Raw genomic sequence first — 24023 nt, 5'->3', positions numbered from 1 at the left:
AAAAAAGTAACTGCATTAATTCCAAGGAAAAATAATAAATATCAGGGAAAAATAATTACATGCACAAAAATAATATCTAACGTAAGGTAATAAGGATACCTCATACAATGAGCTTAAAAAAGTAAAAAAAAAAAGAAGATATTGATTTGTGTTTAGTTTGTTAGATAATCAGCCTTATTGCCCGATCTATACAATAAACTAGATAAATCAGGCTTGTTCAAACAAACTAAAGACAAATAAATTATTAAAAAAAAATCATGTCTTTATTTGTTTGTTTGTTTGTACATTATCACGCACGGACGTGATCCCCGCTGCGTCACAACGTCACCACGTCGTGCCTTGCGTGGTGCGGCGGTCTCGTGCATTGTTGTGTTGGGGGTCGAGCTACGCTAGAGCTACGCCGCTCATTCAGCTCCTGCTCTCCGCGGAGGCACCACGGCGACTCCCCACCACAACAAACCCGTGAACGAGCCGTTAAACCCCTACCGTCAGATCCCCTGCTTACACGCACGGATTTGAATGTTTGAATGCGGAACTTTGCGGTCGTACAAGCCGCTCTGGGAGCCTCCGTTTTTCGTTAATCTCCGAAAAGATCGCGGAATCGCCCGTCGGATGAGAACATTGTGTTCGGTTCAGGCCGTACCACCGTCGCCTTTTGCAGCTACTGTCTTTCCCCCACTAGCATAAGTGCTTACAAATCCGAGGTATGTGTGTTTTTCCTTCTTATTTGCAACACGATACAGGCCGCGATACGCCCAAGACCACGAGACGTGTACGTTATCTGCAGTGTTTCGCTGTGTGAATGGCGGAATTTAAAAGAGGGGGTGGTGGTTAGGGGAAAATAAAGAAGAGCCGTTTTTGTTTTGTTTGACGCCATTTGCTCTTGTTAGCAGGGGGCTAGCTTCACTGGCTAGCTGGCTAATGTTATTGTTAGCATCCAGGCCACTTTGGCACAGTACACTCGCATTAGGATGGTTAACTGCACACCCCTGCACCAAATAGGACATTACTAACTCGGGTCTAACAGCAGAGCAGTGCAGGGCCACCTCCCACTGCATTTAAATGCCTCTGTCAATGGTCATTATGAAGTCCTGGCTGGCAGGGCTCCTGGACGGCCAGGATGACTAGTGTTATCATATTTGTTACTGTACTCTGTTGCACCATCATTAACACGAACAAGCTAGTGGTTTTTGATCCCTGTCTGTGGTATGCACTCCACTATTCATTATTTCCCTGCTGGTTTTTGCATGAAATGCCTCTTGGGTGCAACCATAACATCATGCATAAATCCTGTTCTTTTTGGTATCTCGATTCCTCGTCTGCAATTTAAATGCTGCATTGTATCGTGTCATAGTGAGAGAGCTGTTCTTGTGTTTCGATGAACTGAAACTTTAAAACAAGATAAATACGCGTTCGTCCCAAATAGGTGCTTACACTATAAATGTGAGATGTTGACTATGTTGATGAAACCACATTTGTCAAAGTAAATGTCAGCTTCACACGAAAGTCACCATAATAGTTACTGCCGTTAGCATTTGAACATCGGCATGTACAAGTAAATGTTTACGGGTAAAATATTTCGATTTATGTTAGTCAAACCTCTCTTATTTGAAGGGAATCTTTTAGCACTGACAAAAAAGGTTGTGTAAACAGTATCGTTTTAAAGAATTGATGTTAAATGGGTATTTCTTCACAACAAAGCTCACTCTTGTTGTTGTGAGTTAAACTTTGTCTCAGGACTACCAGTAACCCGACAATCTTTTAACATTTACAACATGCAGTTGTTTTGCATTTGTGACAACTCTGTAGATCTAGTCAGTCAGGTATTCATTCCTCCGTCCTGCTCACCCTATTGTCACAACAACCGATCTTGACTCTGTGCTCCACTCTGTGTCCCCATAGCAACACGGATCGCCACCATGAGGAAGAAAGCTCGGTACCACCGGGTCCCCGTACCCCAGCGGCCGCCGTCTCCCATCATGCCCTCGCCCAACAAGCAGATCCTCACCTACGCCCAGGCACAGCGAATGGTGGAGATGGAGATTGACGGGCGGGTGCACCGCATAAGCATCTACGACAAGATGGGCGTGCTTTCGGACGACGACCCCACGGCCCAGGAGATGCTGGAGTGCACGAGCAACAAGGAGAACGCGGACAAGCCCCCGCCGCAGGCCCCGCTGCGCTCGGTCCGTCTCAAGAACAGCCAAGAGAAGAAGAACGCCGCTCTGGGCGTCACCGCCACGGCGGCGGCGGCGGCGGTGGCCTCCCATGGGGACAAGCCCGGGAACCACGGCCCCCACAGCGGGGCCTGCCCCAAGAAGCTCCCGGAGCCCAAGTTCCGCACGGTGGAGTACAACCTGCCGGCGGTGCCCCGGCGCCCCTCCGCCTTCTACGCCTTCGAGGAGAAGACGGAGGAGGAGCTGGACGAGGAGACCGAGTACGACATGGACGAGGAGGACTACGCCTGGCTGGACCTGGTCAACGACAGGCGCCGCGGCGAGGGCGCCAGCTGCGTCTCCTACAACGTGTTCGAGTTCCTGGTGGACCGCTTCGAGAAGGAGGCGCACCAGGAGAGCCAGGGCCAGGAGCAGGCGCCCGTCGACGAGGACGCCGTGTGCTGCGTGTGCGCCGACGGCGAGTGCCACAACGGCAACGCCATCCTCTTCTGCGACGCCTGCAACCTGGCGGTGCACCAGGAGTGCTACGGCGTGCCCTACATCCCCGAGGGCCAGTGGCTGTGCCGCCACTGCCTGCTGGCGCCTGGCACGCCGGCGGCCTGCGTGCTCTGCCCCAACACGGGCGGCGCCGTCAAGCGCACGGACGACGAGCGCTGGGGCCACGTGGCGTGCGCCCTCTGGGTGCCCGAGGTGGGCTTCTCCAACACCACCTTCATCGAGCCCATCGACGGCGTGCGCCACATCCCGGCGGCCCGCTGGAAGCTGACGTGCCACCTCTGCAAGCGCAAGGGCGCCGGGGCGTGCATCCAGTGCCACCGCGCCAACTGCTACGCCGCCTTCCACGTCAGCTGCGCCCAGAAGGCGGGGCTCTTCATGAAGATGGAGCCGGTGAAGGAGGTGACGGAGAGCGGCGAGCCGGCCTTCTCGGTGAAGAAGGTGGCGTACTGCGGCGCGCACACGCCCAGCGGCGGCGCCCGGAAGCCCCTGACGGTGTACGACGCGGTCACGGCGCCCCGGAACGGACTGTGTAAGAAGGAGGAGCAGGGGGCTAGACGGAGCCGGCGGTCGAAAGGGAAGCGGCCGCAGCCGCAGCAGCAGCAGCAGCAGCAGCAGAGGAAGAGCAAGAAGAGTAAAAAGCCGGACGTGAAGGTGGAGGAGGTGGAGGGGGAGGTCGCCACTCCTGCCAACGCGCCTAGTTTCCCTCTCCAAAGGTGCGTTTTTGATCCTGACTGCTCCAGTCAGTTCTCTTATCAGAGGTTGGATGTGTCCATTTCCAAGGTTCAGATTTGGACTGGTTAACAGTGCAACATTTGAAACGGGGTGCATGGATTAAAGGGACCAGGTATCTGGTGTGTACGGAGTTCTAAAGGGTCATCCTTTTTGCCACTATCCACTTACGCCTGGCATTAAAGGGGTGATATTATGCCACCAGGTGTCTGTGTGATGTGGCATTGCAAGCCATTTGAAAATTGGCCCTTTTCTGTGTTTCAGTGTCATCCAATTTGGGTGTGTCCGCCTAGATGAATGCTTGATAGTTATGGTGCTATTTAGTATTCTCTGCGAACCGACTCGGATCTCGGATCTGACGCCACGCCCACACTTAAAGCGTTTAATTATTTCGCTCGGTCGTTGTAGGAAAACATGGATGCCATCCAGAAAGTTGTTGTCGCGGTAGCATTGGCAGAGTACCAGGCGCTCCAAAATAGGTAGGCTATAGGCCATAGGCAGAGATACGGACGCAGTAAGGTATTGCAGTAATACGAGTGATTGAAATTGCCATTTAAACCACCAAAGCGATCCAAGCACAATGAAAACAGTTAATGCTTCAAGTCACACTGGGCGCAGCCATCTTGAATTCTGTCTCGGAATTTTGCTCGGTCACCACTGAGTTCAACCGAGATGGCGAGTTCGCCGTCGGAGGAAATGGGGTGTGTTTGTGCGTGTCGCTAGGCAACGTCCTCGGACCTCCGAGACGGATGGATAATAAAAACGTAGCATTAGTCCTGACACGCAGTCCACTGGGTAGGCTGGTAGACCGAGCTATCCAGCATACCTCTGGGTGGACACTCCCACTTGTGATGTCACTAAAACGTCCCTCCTCAAAGCTGTGTTTTGTTCCTGACTGTTGTTCCAACTTCCACGTGACTCTGATCTGTTTCACTTTTTTGAGTGGAACTGTGTGTTTTGTTCAATGCAAACAGATATGCGACCAATCTGTTGGCTTTGGTCCTATATACATGGAATACTAATATTCACTTCATATTCAAAGTTATTTGTATTTGAAGAAGGATGGTGTAACTAGGTAGTAAACATAGACGGGCTTTGTAGACACATCACTGAATGACAGGTTTGGAAGGTTTTGTGAGTACGTAATTAGTTACACTGCCCCATTGGAAAAGCAAGAAGATTATCGTTTGCAAATTGGCCTTTTCCTGTGGTTTAGTGACATCACAAGTGGGCGTGTCCATCTAGATGTATGATGGATGGACCAGCAACATTTGCTACAGTCCATCGGGTAGGCTGGTAATCTGATCTGTCAACACACATCTAAGTGGACACGCCCACTTGTGATATCACTAAGACACAGGAAAAGGACGATTTTTTTTTCCCACAGCTTGAGATGGCTAATCACACTCACACCTGGTGGCATAATAGCCCAACTTTAACATGTGTTTAGGCGATGGATACAATGCACATGGAATCCAGATCTTATTGCATCAGAGACACATGTGTGATCGGCTCTGTCCAACCACCACATTGTGTTCTCGCTACCACATGGTACTGTGTCGAGCAGGAGTGTTAATGCAGCCGGCTCTCCAATACACACGTATAGGGTTCTATTTACATCTGAGGGGGGGGACATGGAGGCAGATTCCACAAGCCGGTCCCCATTTAATTATGAAGCATCAGAATACAATATCCTTTAATCATCCATACGTGCTCCTGTGCTTGGAATGAACACAATGAGAGATAAAACAAAGTATCTGTGCTTAATTCATAAGGACGCCACATTCGTCTGAAGACTACTGGGGGAATTTCAAACATCCAACACTAAATTGAAAGTAGATAAAACAGCGAATGTAGTTTTGTTCCCGTTTGTACGGCATTAGAATTTGCCTCCTATAACTCGCCGTGTTCATACGGTTCATACAGCGAATCATGTGCTGCTTCATCATCAGGAACGTGGAAAACTATCAACAGATTTAGCAAGGGCAATTTTATTCACCTTAAATCATCAACATCTGTAAACCCAACATGCAACAGCAGTATAGCTGTCTGACAACTTGAGTGTACGCATACTGTGTGTTCATCCCCGGCCTGCGGCTTGTATGAGGCCGTCTCCCTAACCCCCCCCCCCCCCGGACCCGTCCGTCTGACCTCCAGGCTACAGAGCATCCTGAACCAGGTGTCCATCCAGAAGAAGAAGGCGTTTGTGCAGCTGGTGCTGAACTACTGGACCCTAAAGAGGCAGGCGAGGAACGGGTTGCCTCTCATCCGCCGGCTGAAGACCAGCACTCAGTCCCCGAAGACGGTTCAGCAGGTACCCCTCACTGCTGGTTTGCAACCCAAGGCTCTGCTGAAAATGCTGCTCTTATTTTCTAGATTCTACTTCTTATTCAATTGTGATGCATTGCCTACGTATACCGTTACGGGACTCGTAAAGTATCTGTGCATGCGGTTTCGTTGAGGGTTGTGTTGCGTTCAAGATCAACAGAAGCTGTGGGACGTTTCAAGACTTTATGGTTGCACCCAAGAGGCATTTCATGCAAAAACCAGCAGGGAAATAAAAACAGTCTTCAATTAGACGCCTGGCCCCTTAGTTTCCTTACATGGTGGTATGTTCAAGGTCACCTGAGAGTGGTTTTTTTCACGACATTTTGTTGTGTTCAGGAGCGCTATAAATGTGTAAATATTTTTTCTTGTGTTCACTTCAGGTTAATCAGAAGTGGTTGGAAAGCTCTGTTACATCGTGTGGTCTTCATGGTCACTAAAGTCAGTGGGAGGCTCTAATGGGATGTGTTCAAGGTGGAGAGAAACCGTGGGAGGTTTCAAGACTGTGTTGTGTTCAAGGTCACTGGAAACAAAAAGGTGTTTCATGACGTGGTGTCTTCTTGTGCCCAGGGCCACCAGAAGCAGTGCGAGGAGGAGAGCCGGGCCCTCAAGGAGCAGCTGAAGGAGTGGCATCGCCTGCGCCACGACCTGGAGCGAGCCAGGCTACTGCTGGAGCTCATCCGCAAGCGGGAGAAGCTGAAGAGGGAGGAGGTAAAAGGCCGTGGAATACCATGGGTGGAACGCAGACCTAGAGACCCACGGCATAGCTATGGCGGCTATCTGACACGCGTGTCAGTATGTGTGTTAATGTCAGTGGGAGAATTAATCACACTGGGAATTAATGCACGAGTTAGTGAATTTGTGTGCGCGCGTCTGTGTGAACATCTGCGCGCCTGTATGAATGGGTGTTAGTGGGCGGGTGAATGAACGTGCGTGTGCATGAGTGAACTATTGTGCTTGTGAGTGAATGGTTTGGGCATGTGAGTGAATGGGTGTGGGCGGTGAATGTGTGAGTCCCGGAGTGAACAACTGCGGTCTTGCGAATGGGTTTGAGTGCCCTGAGTGAATGGGATGCGCGTGTTAGTGAAGGAGCGAGTGACTGTGTGTGCCTGAGTGAGTGAACGACTGCACGTGTGAGTGAGTGAGTGAATTGGCGTGGTAGGTGAGTGAATGAGCATGCATCACAGAGCACAACCCTTTCTCGTGGTGGAGGGTGGTCAGCGCTGCGGTGTGACCGCGGCCTACGACTCCTCCCCCCCCCCCCCCCCCCCCCCCCTGATCGCCCGTGTCCCTCCATCAGATGAAGCTGCAGCAGACTCTGTTTGAGCTGCAGCTGACGCCCTTCAGCCTGCTGCTCGGGGCCCTGCTGGAGCAGCTGCAGGAGAAGGACCAAGCCCGGGTGTTCGCCCAGCCCGTGGACGTCGGCGAGGTGAGGCGACACACTGCGACACACTGCTACACCCTGGAGTTGTTCCGATACGATGGAAGTACCGGAAATTCCTCTGATGCTGCCTACAATTTTGTATCGGAGGTATCGGCGGGTTCACATGTCTATGCGCTGATCCGATACCATCACCTGAATAGCTCCTTTACTACACAGGCAAAGAACATCACAAACACGTGCTATTAGTCGTTACAATCGGGAAGGAGTAAATGGTATCGGAACATCTCTACTACACACTGCCCTACACCCATTCACCTGACACGGATATGGGGACGGTGCTTGGGGAGGGTGTCTGGTGACTCGGGGACAAAAGGTTGTGGGTTCACACCCTATTGGCCCCCGACTGGGTGTAGGAGTCCCAGACCCCCACCGGCCTCCTCGTGACATCTATAACAATAGTGACTGTCAATCACTCGCTCTGATTCCTATGGCTGCCCTCTCCAGTGGTTTTAATCATATTTATGGAATTTAGCAAATGAGTCCTGCAGCACTTGTTTTAGTTGCTCTTATCCAGCTAATATCTCATGCTTGTAGGTCAGATGTCATACATACCTACATAGTTAGTGTTATTTTGTGGCGGCGTCAGAGATGCGTTAAGGAAAGAGGCTACTCTGAACACCAGAGTTTAGTTTGGACGAGTTATGAGTGGATCCACACAGTGTCTTTAATTTAGAATACGATCTTGGAGTAAATGAAACATCCCTTTGACAAAGAACAAGGAATCAGTTGGATTACAGTTAATTGGAATGAATCAGGCAAACACACTCTCACTAGCTTCAAGGAGCTGCAACAGATAACGACATAAACTGTATGGATCAAACACATCCAACACAGAGTTTACCCAACATGTAATCAGAGTTAATGGTGTTGCCTGTTATACGCTCGGCCTGATCTAAAAGCACAACTACATTGTTCTCTGCCTCTACTTGAAAGCAGTGTAACCATATGTCTGTGTGGTCGGTAAGCTTTGGATAACAAATGAGTCGGAGCGTTCCATTCTCCTTATTGTATTGCATGTGTGTTAATGGAATAAATGGCTGAACTGATTTGACTGCATCTGGATGGTTGATGTTAAGGTGATCGGCAACATACAAGCCTAATGGGTGATATTTATACTTTGGTGTATAACCGCACTGTGCATAGGCTATCGCTGTAAAGGCTGAAGGTTCGATACCGATGTTTGGGGGGGGGGGTAACGTCAGCAGCCGATTCCGATGTTTGGGAGTTAACGACAGCAGCTGGTTCCGATGTTTGGGGGATAACGTCAGCAGCCGATTCCGACGTTTGGGAGATCACGTCAGAAGCCGATGCCTCTGATAAGCTGACTTCTCTTTTCTGAAGTTCAAACGGGGAAAGAAGTGTGATTTACCTGTGCAACTATGTAATCTTATTCCCTGATCGGCCGATGGCAGTCAATACTGGGAATATCGGCCTATGCGATAAACCTCTGCATCCCTTGTGGCCATGTTATAATTATCACAATAATGGGAGTGTTAGAGTAATTGGCTTGTCAGGATACTCACTAGTTCAGTGCTAGCTGTTGGCTAGTTTGCTAGTGGTTAGCTGCAGTGTAGGCTAGCTAGCTGTTGCCATAGTGTTGGCTGGCTAGGCTAACCCACGTTGGCTAGCCAAGTGTGGACTTCCTCCATTGTTTGCTTTGCGTCTGCTAGCTGCTAGTCTAGCTTGTTGCTGACAGTCGTTTGAAAAGTGAGCACTTCCTGGTATGCGTCATGCGAGTAACCGAAGGGCTATGTTGCTTCCTCTTAAACGTGGGTGTGTTCTTGGACATTCAGCCCGGCTAGCTCAGTCGGTAGAGCATGAGACTCTTAATCTCAGGGTCGTGGGTTCGAGCCCCACGTTGGGCGATGATCTTTTCCAACTGACAGTTGTCATAAGACACATGGCCGACCCCTGGAGCACTCGTCCCAGCAGAGACACTTGGAAGAGGAGAGAGACAGGCTCATTAACCAGGAACGCTTTTAAAAACTGACGACAAAATGGCCAACCACTCTTTCATAATTATATAACTTTGTAAAATATGTGATGTATATTTTCTTCAGCCTTGATTTAAAACTAGGGCAGGTGGTTTTGAGTTAGCTAGCTTTTAAAATCAGCCATCCGAATAAATCCCACCCCTCCCTTCGGTGCCTCTCTCCAAAGTCCAACGGGACGAGCTTGCTAGCTTAGCAACATATTTGCCTACTAGCCTTTTGGTCAAGCTCAGGTCATGCGCAATAAGTTCAGGGCCGAGTATGTGCAGCTAGCTTGGTAGGTATACTGAAAGGCCCATTACAGGCCTGCATCCGCCACAGGTAATGTTTTTGCTCGAGAATATGATTTTATTGTTTGCGACTGGGGCGTAAAGAGAATTTCCACAAATAGGACATTCTCCCTCCTTCTCCCCCCACCTTGCCTCAGACACCTTTTGTGTTTGGTCGGCAACCACACACGCACGCATGCTACCGCAAACTCCCCTCCTTTCTCTCTCTCCCCATGAGAAGGGTAAAAACCATGTAGTCATTTAACACAGAAATAACTTGGTCGTATAGACGCCGAAATGCTTTGTAGCTGGACTTTTGAAAAGCAAATTTGATAGGGTAAATTATTTTCTTATTACCTTGCTTCCCGCACGCCTGTGCGTTCTCGTGCACACATCTTGCAGCACGTTTGAACTTTAACCTAACACAATGCAGGTGCTTTTCTTGTGAATGATCAGGAAGGGTTTTGGTCGTTTGTACTTTTTTAGTAATATTACATTTGAACTGGTTTATGTGGTGGCTAATAACCAACATCAAGATTTGTCAAGCCCTAGCTCAGCGTCTCCAATGCCCCCCCCCTCCCCCCTCTGTCTCCGCCTCCAGGTCCCGGACTACCTGGACCACATCAAGCACCCCATGGACTTCTCCACCATGGCCCGGCGCGTGGAGGCGCAGGCGTACGGCGGCCTGGACCACTTTCAGGCCGACTTCGACCTCATGGTGGCCAACTGCCTGCAGTACAACCCCCGGGACTCGTACTTCCACCGCGCCGCGGTACGCATGCGCGACCAGGGCGGCGTGCTGATCCGCAAGGCCCGACGCGACGCCGAGCGCATCGGCTTCGACCCCCTCGCCGGGATCCACCTGCCGGAGGCGCCCAAGCTGGAGCCGGCGCCACCCTTCTCCTGGGACGAAGGTGAGGCCACGTCCCGGTCCGGGAGATTTGAGAGTCCGTTTCCCGGGTTTGGGAGGCAGTCACCAATTCAAGTCAATTATATTTTATTTGTGTGTTCCTTAGTCACAGGTAAAGCTTAACAGGCCATATAGTTAGGACACCACCATGACCCTAGCCCTCCAGAGGGCAAGAAAAATATCTCCCTTAATCAGCAAGGAAAGAATCTTGAGAAGGAACGCTGTGTGTGCAATGGGTGCCATAATTGGCATACATTCATACAGTTAAAAAAATTTCAATTGTTGATGGGAGGCTGGTCGGTTAACCTTAAGGAGAGTCCAGGCATTCAGTTGTAGTCACTACGATATGCCAGGCATCCAGTCAAGTGCATGCTTGAAATGCAGACTACTGCTAATTTAGTAACTACAGCAGATCAGCATACGCCCATAGATTGTTGTGGGTAAAACTGTGATTGTCTGGATCTGGGATCCTTCCGCCGTGGAGAAGAAAGAGATGGCTCTAGACTCCATCAATTCCTAGATTTTGAAACTCTATTTATTAAGTACCTTCCATGCGTGCTTTACCATTAGATATTATCTAATGAAGAAGATGCATAATGGTGATTTAACTCAAACACTAAGAGTAAAACGAGACAGGTGAACATCTTACCTAGACAAGATGTTCCTGAACAGCGCTCCACCAAGTCAACGCAGAAGAGTAGTGTTTAGTAACCTCATGTTCAGTCCGATGTCGACCTTTGACCTCTCTTTGCCCCCCCCTCCCCCCCAGTGGATCGCCTTCTGGTGCCGGCCAACCGGGCTCGCCTGTCCCCCGAGCAGCAGCTGCAGCAGCTGCTGGAGAAGCTGGACCTCACCTGCTCCATGAAGTCCAGCCCGTCGCGCAGCAAGCGGCTGAAGCTGCTGAAGAAGACCATCAACGACGTGCGCAGCGAGGCCAGCCTCCACCGGGGGCTCCCCGACCACCACCACCACCCCCACCATCACCACCACCCCCACCATCACCATCACCAACACCACGCCTCCTCGTCCTCGTCCTCTGCTTCGTCCTCCTCGTCTTCGTCGTCGACCTCTTTGTCGTTGACGTCGCCTCAGCCCGAGGCGGGGAAGACTCACCTGAGAGCCGCGCAGACCAACGGCCACTGTCTCCACGACGATGGTACGTACCGTGTGTTCTCTACCATGACGGTAGCACCAAGCTTTACCTTTTTGGAGTAGATCACTATATCTTATGCCCAATGTGGAAAATCTTTGGAGAAATGAATCTTGACCCGTGTGCCTTTCACAACACCACCATTGATGATGATTGTTTTCTTTTTTTCACAAAAATCTAAAAGGTGGAAAATCTATCCAGAAAGAAGTCATATGTTCTCGAGACGAATGTGTTCATTATAAGGAGACGCATGTTGGCAAAGTTTCCCAACTGAAGCTCAAAGGGCTAAGGAGATATGCTTGTTCAAAGTTCACATTTCCACTGCACAGAGCCATTGCCCAATTTTTTACTGGGCCATTTTCGTTCACCCTCTACCATGGTGTGAAGTTCTATCAATTGGGACTGGAAAGATATGGCTGGCTAGGGGCTTCTGGGGAAATAATATAAGTAGTAATTACGATAGGGTGTCTGTCTACCGATTTTGTATTTGGCCCTCGAATACTAACACCATAACATCAACAGCAATACACGGCGGTAGTTCAGACTACATGACTTTTGTAGTGCAACGACCTTGGCCTAATAGGATTAAATTATTTACTACTTAAGGTAGAAATGGCAGTTGGGACAAAAGGAGGAACGTATAGAGTTGGCTCCTCCTCGCCGGATCCTTCAAATGACGACCTGAGGGTAGTAGCTCCAACTCCTTAGGAAGACCCTGACAGTTAAGTTAAGACAGTTAAGTTAAGACAGTTCAGAATACTGGTAGCATTTGCGAAAACCTGCTAATCTTAAAGTTGGGCCGAACTTCCACCACATACTTGCCTGGCCACCTTACACAGCCTTTCAAGTCTGTTCTTGTTGGTCAGTGACGTGTTGCCAAACCTCGCCCTTATTTTTGAAGAGTTCAAACTGATTAAAGGGATTTTCTGTAGAAGAGTACTCGTTAAAGTGTAGACTTCACACTGGAAACGTTGTGAGATGGGTCATTTGGATTTTTACACATGGTCAAACACATGTTTGACCATTTAAACGTTATCGGAAAAACAAGGTTTCAAGCCGTTTTAAGACTTAAAAAAAGCAGTATAATACACGTGTTTGGTCCAACCATATAGCCCTTGGTCATGTGGTCTGTAATGTCAACGTAGACCTGGTGGTATTAAAGTAGGGAATGTTTTTTTTCTGTTGGATTTGGCCTGCGGTCATCATTGGCAGTGCGCGGTACTGAATAGGGACCATTCTTTTATTTATTTGCCTTGCCTGCGTAATTGTGCATGTTGCATTTCCTGGCTGCATCATAGGGTGATAGCGTTATCGAAAACGCATTGAAGTGGATTCAAAACATGTCAAAGCAAAAGGTGTTCTAAAAACACATGGGTCAACAAAAACAAACGGGCTGTGAAATGGTAATATATCTGCTAATCCGTCAGCCAGATTAGTGTGCAGATCTTCCTTCGGTTGCTGTACACTAGTGCTATTGCTGCGGTGCAATTTCATTGAAACTGCCAAATTTAAAAACAACCTTTTTTGGTTTAATTCTAATTGGTAGTACAAAATCACAACGAGAATGAGTCGTGTTTCAAAAAAGCACTCACACCGGTACCACCTAACAGCAACTCTATGATTGACTGCAATGGTTCAAACCTTGGCAATTATTGCGGCGCCATCCATTGCGACCCGTGACATTAAACACAAAACAAGACCCCAGATCGCATCTCCAGGCGAGGTGGCTCATCTGGTCTGCGACCTGCTTTATTGAAGCTATACTGTCACCCAGCAACAGTAACCACCCTGGGTGAGATTAATAAGATGGATAGCCATCCAGGCTTCTGGTTTCAGCCGGCTCGAATACAGTTGGTACATTTTTTGGATTGTCAATTTCCGTTTAAAACCCTTACGCTGTTGTTATTCTTTTTTTATATATTTTTTAATTAGATGGACATTATTTTCCTTTTCATTCCTAAAACGGTTCAGATTCATTAAAACAAATGTTTAATTAATTATTGAATCAAATGCCACGTTAAGCTGGTTGGGCGACCTGTCTTTGGCTTTCGGATCAGTTTGGTACACGCCCGACTCGCTTACCGAAACATGGCTGGTTGAGGAATCAGTTGCTGAAACACAAACAATGAGACAACCTCAGGTAACCATGGTAACGGCGGTTCTTTAAGAAGGGGAACACGGCGATGCCTCTCATGCAGGAGAGCGTACTCCGAGGCACTGTTCTGAATGACCAATCCCGATAAAAAGGAAAAAACTAAATTATTAGTTTATTTAACGACTAACCTGTTATTATTCATTGACGTTTCTCATTTCTACGGAGTAACAGCCAAACGCAGACTCAAACCGGCCATCAGCCACAGAAGACATTTTATGTCTCCTTTTTTCCTTTAAAAAACTCCAGTAGTCACATGATGCCTGAGGTCCCATGTGCCATGCTGGAGCTCAGTCCGCATTTAGCCTGCAGGCTAGCAGAGTCACATGACGGGGTGTGTTCTGTCCGTGTGGTCATGTGATGGACGTCAAATCAGGGACAAGACGACTTCTGTCCTCTCCCAGCCTCCATAGTACTCACATTATACCCGCAGATGAGACGCATACATGCCTTGGACAAAGACATTGTACTATTGAAAAACTTTCTTGGCATAAAAATGATCTGATGCTTTTTTACTGGCAAGGTTAGACTCTGACTAAATCGGTTATCACATGGTGTTGGGGTCAGAATCATCTTGGAGGTCCACCTTGTCTTGTTGGGAACTGAGCCCCGAAGCCCCTCTTAAACATGTATTGTATGTTGTGCGTACGTACCCTTAAAAATAGTACTTAGAATTGTGTAGCATCTTATCCTAGCTATCTTTGTTGAGTACGGGGAATGGGTTAACCTAGGGACTGTTAAAGCATGGCACTGCACAGACAGATATGTTGTTGTTGCTCTTTCTTCTGACAAATGTACTTGATGTAAGTCTTTGGATAAAAGCGTCTGCTAAATCCCCTAAATATGAACACAAGTGACTGATTCCTACTGTAACAGTGAAAGGAGCTGTGTGTTCTGGGTCTGACTCTGACGGCTTCCTCCTTCGTCTCCAGGGGACAAGTCTCTCCCCCCCAAGCTGGAGCCTCTGGACTCCAGCCCCCCCCCGGTCCACCCGGACGGAGACCCCGGGCCCCCCACCCTCAGATCCATCCACGACGGACCCCTCCTCCACCACAAGGCCAACCACCTCCACCACCACCACCACCACCGCAAGGACCCCCCCAAACTGAACCCCAGCAAGAACCCCCCCAAGCTGAAACACAAGGGCGCTCCGGGCCTCCAACCCGAGGACGCGCCCAGCCTTAACCACGACGGCCCCCGTGACCTCAGTCACCTGGAGGCCCCCAGCCTCAAACACAACGCCAACCACCTGCAGGACCCCCCCAGCCTTAAACACACCGCCCCCTGCGGCCTCCACCACGAAGACCCCCCCAGCCTCAAACACAGCTCCAACCACCTCCCCCAGGCGGACCCCCACAACCTCAGACACAAGGCCCACCACCTCCACCCGGAGGACCCCCACCACCTCAGACACAAGGCCCACCACCCCCACCCGGAGGACCCCCACCACCTCAGACACAAGGCCCACCACCTCCACCCGGAGGACCCCCACCACCTCAGACACAAGGCCCACCACCTCCACCCGGAGGACCCCCACCACCTCAGACACAAGGCCCACCACCTCCACCAAGAGGACCCCCACCACCTCCACCACGAGGACCCCCACCACCTCAGACACAAGGCGGACCACCTCCACCCGGAGGACCCCCACCACCTCAGACACAAGGCCCACCACCTCCACCAAGAGGACCCCCACCACCTCCACCAGGTGGACCCCCACAACCTCAGACACAAGGCGGACCACCTCCACCACAAGGACCCCCATCACCTCCACCCGGCGGACCCCCACAACCTCAGACACAAGGCCCACCACCTCCAACACGAGGACCCCCACCACCTCAAGGCCCACCACCTCTACAAGGTGGAACCCCACAACCTCAGAAACAAGGCCAACCACCTCCACCACGAGGACCCCCCCATTCTGAAACACAAGGCCAACCACCTCCATAACGAGGACCCCCCCATTCTGAAACACAAGGCCAACCCCCTCCCCCACAAGAGCCTCCCCCACGACCAGGCGCCCCGCCTCAACTGCGAGCCCCCCCGTCCCCTCGACGACCGGGTACCCGACATCAGACGCGGAAAGCCCGACGGCGAGGCTCCTCACCTCAACGGCCACGCGCGGCCCTCGCCCGGCTCCCAGAATGCCTTGCTGGAGGGCGAGGTCAGCGTGGTGGCGACGTCCACGCTGGCCGAGCCCGTCGGCGCGGTCGGTCGCCGCACCGCCATCCTCTTCAGGAAGTCCAAGAGGGGAGTGGCTGTGGTGGGCGTGGCAAGGGGAGGGGGAGGAGCCGACGGAGGGAAGGAGGCGGGGCCAGGGGGGATGGCGGCAGAGGGGGCAGGGCGGGTACCGCGGATCGGGGAGGAGGAGGTGGTGGAAGGGGAGGAGCTTGGGGCCAAGTCCTTCCTGTCAGTGGTGATCCCGCGGCTGGAGAACCTGCTGCAAGGGAGGAAGAGGAGGATGAGGAGGAGCGTCGACGGGCGTCTGAGCGAGGAAGACTCGACGGCGGCCGATGAGGGAGAGGGGGTGTCGCCGGTCAAACGGCTCGACAGAGGTAAGAAGCAGACGGCCATGGGGATGTTTGATGTGTTCTTCTGTACAAAGATATCCAAGTCCCTGGATACAGAACACTGTGTGTTCACTGGGACGTTGATATCACTGTTCACTGGGACGTTGATATCACTGTGTTCACTGGGACGTTGATATCACTGTGTTCACTGGGACGTTGATATCACTGTGTTCACTGGGACGTTGATATCACTGTGTTCACTGGGACGTTGATATCACTGTGTTCACTGGGACGTTGATATCACTGTGTTCACTGGGACGTTGATATCACTGTGTTCACTGGGACGTTGATATCACTGTGTTCACTGGGACGGTGATATCACTGTGTTCACTGGGACGTTGATATCACTGTGTTCACTGGGACGTTGATATCACTGTGTTCACTGGGACGTTGATATCACTGTGTTCACTGGGACGTTGATATCACTGTGTTCACTGGGACGTTGATATCACTGTGTTCACTGGGACGTTGATATCACTGTGTTCACTGGGACGTTGATATCACTGTGTTCACTGGGACGTTGATATCACTGTGTTCACTGGGACGTTGATATCACTGTGTTCACTGGGACGTTGATATCACTGTGTTCACTGGGACGTTGATATCACTGTGTTCACTGGGACGTTGATATCACTGTGTTCACTGGGACGTTGATATCACTGTGTTCACTGGGACGTTGATATCACTGTGTTCACTGGGACGTTGATATCACTGTGTTCACTGGGACGTTGATATCACTGTGTTCACTGGGACGTTGATATCACTGTGTTCACTGGGACGTTGATATCACTGTGTTCACTGGGACGTTGATATCACTGTGTTCACTGGGACGTTGATATCACTGTGTTCACTGGGACGTTGATATCACTGTGTTCACTGGGACGTTGATATCACTGTGTTCACTGGGACGTTGATATCACTGTGTTCACTGGGACGTTGATATCACTGTGTTCACTGGGACGTTGATCTCACTGTGTTCACTGGGACGTTGATATCACTGTGTTCACTGGGAAATTGATATCACTATGGTCACTGGGACATTGATATTACTATGTTCACATGGACATTGTTATTGCTATGGTCACTGGGACATTGATATTAATATGTTCACTGGGACATTCATTTTAATATGGCTATTTTCACTGGGACATTGATATCAAATGCTCAATGGGACATTGATTTATATTTATGTTGTTGCCGTTGTATTCACTCCAGGGCGTGTTTTAACCCGTGGGTGTTTCTCCTTCAGGTCTGTCGAACGGTTTCCTGGAGGAGGAGGTGGAGGAGCAGGAGGGGGTACAGAAGGAGCTGGGGAACCCCAGGACTCTGGAACCACGGAGACGCTGGGCGTCCGAGTCGTCCATCTCCTCTAGTAGCAGCCTGTCTGCCTGCACCAGGTACCTGCCTCTTTATCTCTCTGTAAGCCTACATGCCTGTCTGCCCGTCTGTCTGCCTGCATACGGTACCTGTCTGTCGTCATACACCAGGTACCTGTCGGCATGCATGCCTGTCTACCTGTCTGTCTGTCTTCCTGTCTATTCCTGTCCACCCCAGGGTCTGTATATCTGTCTTGTATTTCGGCCTATCTGTCTGTCTGTTTGCATCAAGCCTCCATGTAAGTCTGTTTATGTTAGGGATGGGTCGGAATGTTCGATTATTCGTTCCCGATGGTCAAAATTGATTTTTAACATTTTTCCCAAGCCATAACTTTGTTTCCCTGGTAACGCCTGAGGGTTTGACTAATACCTGGAACAATAGAGTACTAAAGTGAAAACTTCACGTTGTCCTGGCAACCGGATTTTCAGTTCTGAACAACAGAACGAGAGATGGCGTTTCCAATTGCTGCCATGTGTTGTTTCTTTCAAAATGAAAATCAATTTCAAGAGGTGAAAATCACTGCCAATCGACATGTTGAGGCTTTCATGTATTCCCCTGGGGTATTAAAGGAAAAGTTTGATGACGTTACTTTCGTTTTTTTTTTTTTATATGAAGACAATCTATTCTCGATATTACTTGCATCATTGGTAAAACAAACCAAGATTAACAAGATTTCCTCTTGTTAATTTGGTTTGTGTAGAACCGAAAATTGGTTGCTATGGAAACGTGACGTCACACTTTAGTACTCTATCATTACCTTCCCATAACGTTCTTTCTTATGCAACGGAAACGTTGTTCACTCCTCCAGCAAATAGGACAGACCTTAGCTACGACTTGGCAACGGGAGGTATTCTAGTCCGCTCAGCTATGAGCCAGAGAGCTAACGTAATGCATTGTACATATTTATAATTCGAAATTCGTCCCAGCCTTTATACAACAGATACTCTAGGGTCTATAGCATATAACCGCGTTGTCTGATTACAGTTTAATTCATTTTTCACAATTTACCATCTCTCGTTTTGAAGACCCTGCGCCATTCGTTTCAATGGGATTATCAACGGTCTATAATTTCAACACAAAGTGTACATATTTATAATTTGAAATTCATCCCAGCCTTTATACCACAGATATTATAGGGTATATAGCATATAACCGCGTTTTCTGATTACAGTTTAACGCATTTTTCACAAAAGACGATTTGACAGGAACTACTAAGCATCTAGTTGTTTTTTTGCGTTTAAGATATTAAGTGATTTCTTGCTGATGATCCATGGCTGCCTTTGTGAATGATCGATTTTTCGTTCATACCACCCACTGATTATTCGACCATGAAAAAATTTGAGTTATTAAAATCCCTAGTTTATGTTTATCTTTCTCCACTGGTGCAACACCGCCCCCCTGTGGACAAGTGATGTTGCTCTCCGAGAATAAACCCTGTCGTTACACATGAGATAAGTTACAAGGGTATAACCTCCTCCTCTCCCCCCCCCCGCTCTGCAGCGGCACCCTGACCCTCCCCCAGTGTGGGAAGGGCAAGCCGGCGCTGGTGCGGCGCAACACGCTGGACGACAAGAGCCAGATGATCGCCTGCATCGAGACGGGGAACTACGCCCGCGCTGCCCGCATCGCCGCAGGTAGAGCGGCGCCCGCAGCCCGGCCTGACACGTGCACAGACACACACACACACACACACACACACACACACACACACACACACACACACACACACACACACACACACACACACACACACACACACACACACACACACACACACACACACACACACACACACACACACACACACACACCTCTGGCCTCAGACACGCACGCGCGCGCACACACACACACACACACACACACACACACACACACACACACACACACACACACACACCTCCAGTCACACACACACACACACACACACCTCCAGTCACACACCTCCAGTCACACACACACACACACACCTCCAGTCTCACACACACACACACACCTCCAGTCTCACACACACACACACACCTCCAGTCTCACACACACACACACACCTCCAGTCTCACACACACACACACACACACACACACACACACACACACACACACACACACACACACACACACACACACACACACACACACACACACACACACACACACACACACACACACACACCTCCAGCCTCAGTCACAACACGTCCTCGGCGGCAGCATGCCTGCTAGGGGCTGATGGGACCCAGGGGCGCTGAACCCGCGCCCACGCAGAGACCACCCTGCCCCTCCCTCTCGGAGGGAGGGACAGATGATATAAACGGTCTGCATTTACACCACGCTTTTCTACCCAGCGGCCGCTCAAAGCGCTTTACACCATCGCCTAACATCCACCCACTCACGCACACATCCACCCACCGAAGGCGGAGTCAACCACGAAGGCGCCTGGCTCAGAGACACCCCGACACTCAGCCTGGACGAGCCGGGGATCGAACTAGCAACCTCCCGACGCAGCCCGCCTTCCCCCCCCCTAGGGCTCAGAGTCCGCCGTGTGTGTGCCTGTGTGTGCGCGTGGCCGTCCTAACAGGTGTGTCTGTCTGTCTGTCTCTGTGTGTGTCTGTGTGTGTGTGTGTGTGTGTGTGTGTGTGTCCTCCAGAGGTGGGGAACAGCAGTATCTGGATGCCCGCCAGCGCGGCCACGGTAGCGCTGGAGCCCCTGACGCTAGTGTGGGCCAAGTGTAGCGGGTACCCCTCCTACCCCGCCCTGGTGAGTCCCCCCCCCCTGACCCCGACCCCGACCCCCCGACCCCCCCACCCCCTGGGGCTGCAGCGCACTAGCACGTTTATCGGGTTTAGCTTGACCAGCGGCCCGATCAATTGTAAGTATTCATTTTAAGAATGGACCCGGGGTCGAGGGTTTGAGTCCGTGAAGCAGCGAGCATCCAACAGTTGGTGTTCCCACTTGATGAAGGACTCCAACGAATGACTTAATTAAACGATTAATTGATTAGTCGACCAATTACTAATTGTTGACTAATTGTTGCAGCCCTACAGCCCTAGCCCTACTCACCCCCTGGTGTCCTACCTCCTACCCCCTGGTGTCCTACCTCCTACCCTACCCCCCCCTGGTGTCCTACCCTTCTACCCCCTGGTGTCCTACCTCCTACCCTACTACCCCCTGGTGTCCTACCTCCTACCCTACTACCCCCTGGTGTCCTACCTCCTACCCTACTGCCCTCTGGTGTCCTACCTCCTACCCCCTGGTGTCCTACCCCCTGGTGTCCTACCTCCTACTCTACTAACCTCCCTACCCTTGAGTCCTACCTCCTAATATACTAACCTCCCTACCCTTGTGTCCTTCCGCCTGCCCTGGTGAGTCCTACCTCCTTCCCTACCCTGTCGTCTCCTACCTACTACTCTACTCACCTCCCTACCCTTGAGTCCTACCTCCTACCCTAATAACCCCCTACCCTGTCGTGTCCTACCTCCTACCCTCCCCTGGTGAGTCCTACCTCCTTCCATACCCTGTTGTGCCCTACCTCCTACTCCACTAACCTCCCTACCCTTGAGTCCTACCTCCTTCCCTACCATGTCGTGTCCTACCTCCTACTCTACTAACCTCCCTACCCTGTTGTGTCCTACCTCCTACTCTACTAACCTCCCTACCCTTGTGTCCTACCTCCTACTCTACTAACCTCCCTACCCTTGTGTCCTACCTCCTACTCTACTAACCTCCCTACCCTTGTGTCCTACCTCCTACTCTACTAACCTCCCTACCCTTGTGTCCTACCTCCTACTCTACTAACCTCCCTACCCTTGTGTCCTACCTCCTACTCTACTAACCTCCCTACCCTTGTGTCCTACCTCCTACTCTACTAACCTCCCTACCCTTGTGTCCTACCTCCTACCCTCCTAGCCGTACTGACCCCCCCCCCATAGCAGCAGCGACCACGCCGATGTTCTCCAGGGCGGTGTGAGCAGCACTCGCCCCGTGGGTTCTGGTCCTTCCCGTCCTGACGTGGGATCAGAGTCAGATACAGCAGGGCTGATGTTTCTGCAGTACGGCCCGCCGCGTCCTCTGATCCAGATGTCCAACCCCCTCATCTGCAGGCTGCTCTCATGAAACGGACGCTGTGTTTCCTCCGTCAACCTTGACGCCACTTGAACCTCTGCCGTGAGCCCATAGCGTGGCTAGGGTATGATACCCTAGCCTGTTCATGGAGTCACCCCACACCGACCAGAACCTGACTCACCGTCTTCCTTCACAGGCTTCGTCCCGCCCCCTTCAACTCCACCTATTTGTCCTCTTCGGTTTGCACCATCTCTTTTGCACCATCTTTTTTTCACCACCTTTTTGCGCCGCCTTTATTGCACCGACCTTTGGACCCGTGCGATTGGCCGCGACCGGAATTCTCCAGAAGCTGTTTGCCCGGCCAACTGAAGCTAGCGTCCCCACTTTAGCACACAGGACCACCGTAGCGTCTTGTTACCGTCTGAGATGAGCACAAGCTATCAATTGTCAGAGTGACAGCGCTGGAGGGAGTTTGTTGGTCTGAGGCCATGCAGTGTGCTGAAATAACCACTAGATGGCGGTGCTAGATTTCCTCATGTCGAAGTGCGACGCCTTTTCATGTGGCTGAGACACAAGCTGTTGCTCAGGAGAATTACATGAGCCACGACATCCCAACCCGACATCTAACTCCTCTCTTTCTCTTCTCCCCTCTCTCTCTCTCTCTACCTCTCCCTCTCTCTACCTCTACCTCTCTTTACCACTACCTCTCGCGCTCTCGCGCTCTCTCGCTCTCGCTCTCTTTCTCTCTCTCTCTCTCTCTACCCCCCCCTCTCTCGCGCTCTCTCTCTCGCGCTCTCTCGCGCGCTTTCTCTCTCTCGCGCTCTCGCTCTCGCTCTCTCTCTCGCCCTCGCCCTCGCCCTCGCCCTCGCCCTCGCCCTCGCCTCTCTCGCTCTCTCTCTCGCCCTCTCTCTCTCTCGCCCCTCTCTCTCGCCCTCTCTCAGATCATAGACCCCCACATGCCCCGGGTGGCGTGCCAGCACAACGGGGCCTCCATCCCAGCGCCCCCCCTGGACGTGCTGCGGGTGGGGGAGCAGATGCAGTACAAGGCGGAGGAGAAGCTCTTCCTGGTCCTCTTCTTCGACAACAAGCGCAGCTGGTGGGTGACCTTGCATGGAGCTCTCTCTCTCCCTCTCTCTCCTGGGGGGTCCCTGTACTGACTGTCTAACCCCTACCTGCCCCTTAATGACCCGTCTCTGTACTGACTGTCTAACCCCTACCTGCTCCTTAATGACCTGTCTCTGTATTCACAGCCTAACCCCTACCTGCTCCTTAATGACCTGTCTCTGTATTCACTGTAAACCTTACCAGCTTTTGGTTACATGTAATTTCTGGTAAAATGTACTAGTAATCCCAGTGTGTGTATCACAGTGAAAGTACAGGACAGTAATCAGACTAAAAGGCCCAACATGTAGGCTGAGGTCTCTGATTGGCCAAGGCCCAACATGTCGACTAAGGCCTCTGATTGGCCCGTGTGTGTTGTGGTGTGCAGGCAGTGGCTTCCTAGATCCAAGATGGTGCCGCTGGGCGTGGACAAGACGGTGGACAAGATCAAGCTGATGGAGGGGCGGAGCTCCGGCGTGCGCAAGGCGGTGCAGGTGGCGTTCAGCCGGGCCATGAGCCACCTGAACATCACCCAGGACCCGCCCCCCAGCGACCTGAGTGACGTGGACTAACACACACACACACACACACACACAGACACACAGACACACACACACACACAGACACAGACACAGACACACACACACACACACACGTGTTGACCCCCTCGGCACGCACAGCTGGATCGGCTACCAGGGAAACCGGACTCTGAGGACCGGACTCTAGAAGCGGACCACCAAGACCCCCCCAGAGGTTATGCAATCGCCCCGGCGCCCGGTGATGTCACTGTGTGACGTCATCAGACAGGGGCGGGGTGTTGGTTTGGTTTCCGGCGTTTGTGTCGGCTCCTTGTTACCCCCCCCCCACCCCCACCCCCCCCAACAGAAGACTTTTAATAATGAAATGTTTACCGACGCGTTTTATATGACCCCCCCCCCCCCCCTCCGCCATTCCGACCCGAACACACTCCTAAAGAAACGCACTGCGACCACTCGCCGACCTCGGCTGCTGCTTAAACGAATGTGTCCACCAACTTCCTTACTGTCGACTGTGCCGAAAGACTGCCCCCCCTCCCCCCCCCCCCCCCCCAAACCCCGCCTCCACTGTATCTGACCTCTCGACCTCTGTACCTCTGCTCCCCCCCCCCCCCCCCCCCCCGCCGGCACCCCTAACCTCTCCTCGACCATCCTCTATTCCAGGGAAAACACACTATGAGTGACGCTTCGACCGACAGGATTTTGCTGTGTTGCCATTGACAACTCGCCCGGCCCGCGG

At 51.3% G+C, this 24023-nt stretch overlaps 1 protein-coding gene and 1 non-coding gene across 2 annotated transcripts; both read left to right on the top strand.

Moving 5' to 3' along the window:
• Positions 1–383: 383 nt before the first annotated feature.
• LOC130372859 (bromodomain-containing protein 1-like) lies at positions 384–23630 on the top strand. Its single transcript, XM_056579020.1, has 15 exons — positions 384–704; positions 1903–3388; positions 5562–5718; positions 6300–6440; positions 7030–7158; positions 10035–10347; positions 11113–11499; positions 14578–14702; positions 14778–15017; positions 15354–16200; positions 17465–17612; positions 19093–19226; positions 20233–20342; positions 22589–22743; positions 23137–23630. Exons 2-15 carry the CDS (start codon positions 1920–1922, stop codon positions 23318–23320), a joined length of 4539 nt encoding a protein of 1512 aa, XP_056434995.1. The 5' UTR covers positions 384–704; positions 1903–1919; the 3' UTR covers positions 23321–23630.
• On the top strand, positions 8966–9038 carry trnak-cuu (transfer RNA lysine (anticodon CUU)). The gene has a single exon. It is a non-coding gene; the product is annotated as a tRNA-Lys (tRNA).
• Positions 23631–24023: the final 393 nt, after the last annotated feature.

This window comes from Gadus chalcogrammus, chromosome 19 (genome assembly GCF_026213295.1).
Source record: "Gadus chalcogrammus isolate NIFS_2021 chromosome 19, NIFS_Gcha_1.0, whole genome shotgun sequence".
Taxonomy (NCBI): Eukaryota; Metazoa; Chordata; class Actinopteri; order Gadiformes; family Gadidae; genus Gadus; species Gadus chalcogrammus.
This window is presented reverse-complemented; position numbering and strand designations above follow the sequence as displayed.

What these genes read in the sequence shown, in the direction of transcription:
- LOC130372859 (XM_056579020.1), top strand. Translation starts at nt 1,920, where the DNA reads ATGAGGAAGAAAGCTCGGTACCACCGGGTCCCCGTACCCCAGCGGCCG. An exon ending in AGCCTGTCTGCCTGCACCAG is followed by an intron (nt 17,613 to 19,092) that starts GTACCTGCCTCT and finishes CCCGCTCTGCAG; the next exon opens with CGGCACCCTGACCCTCCCCC. An exon ending in CGCTGCCCGCATCGCCGCAG is followed by an intron (nt 19,227 to 20,232) that starts GTAGAGCGGCGC and finishes TGTGTCCTCCAG; the next exon opens with AGGTGGGGAACAGCAGTATC.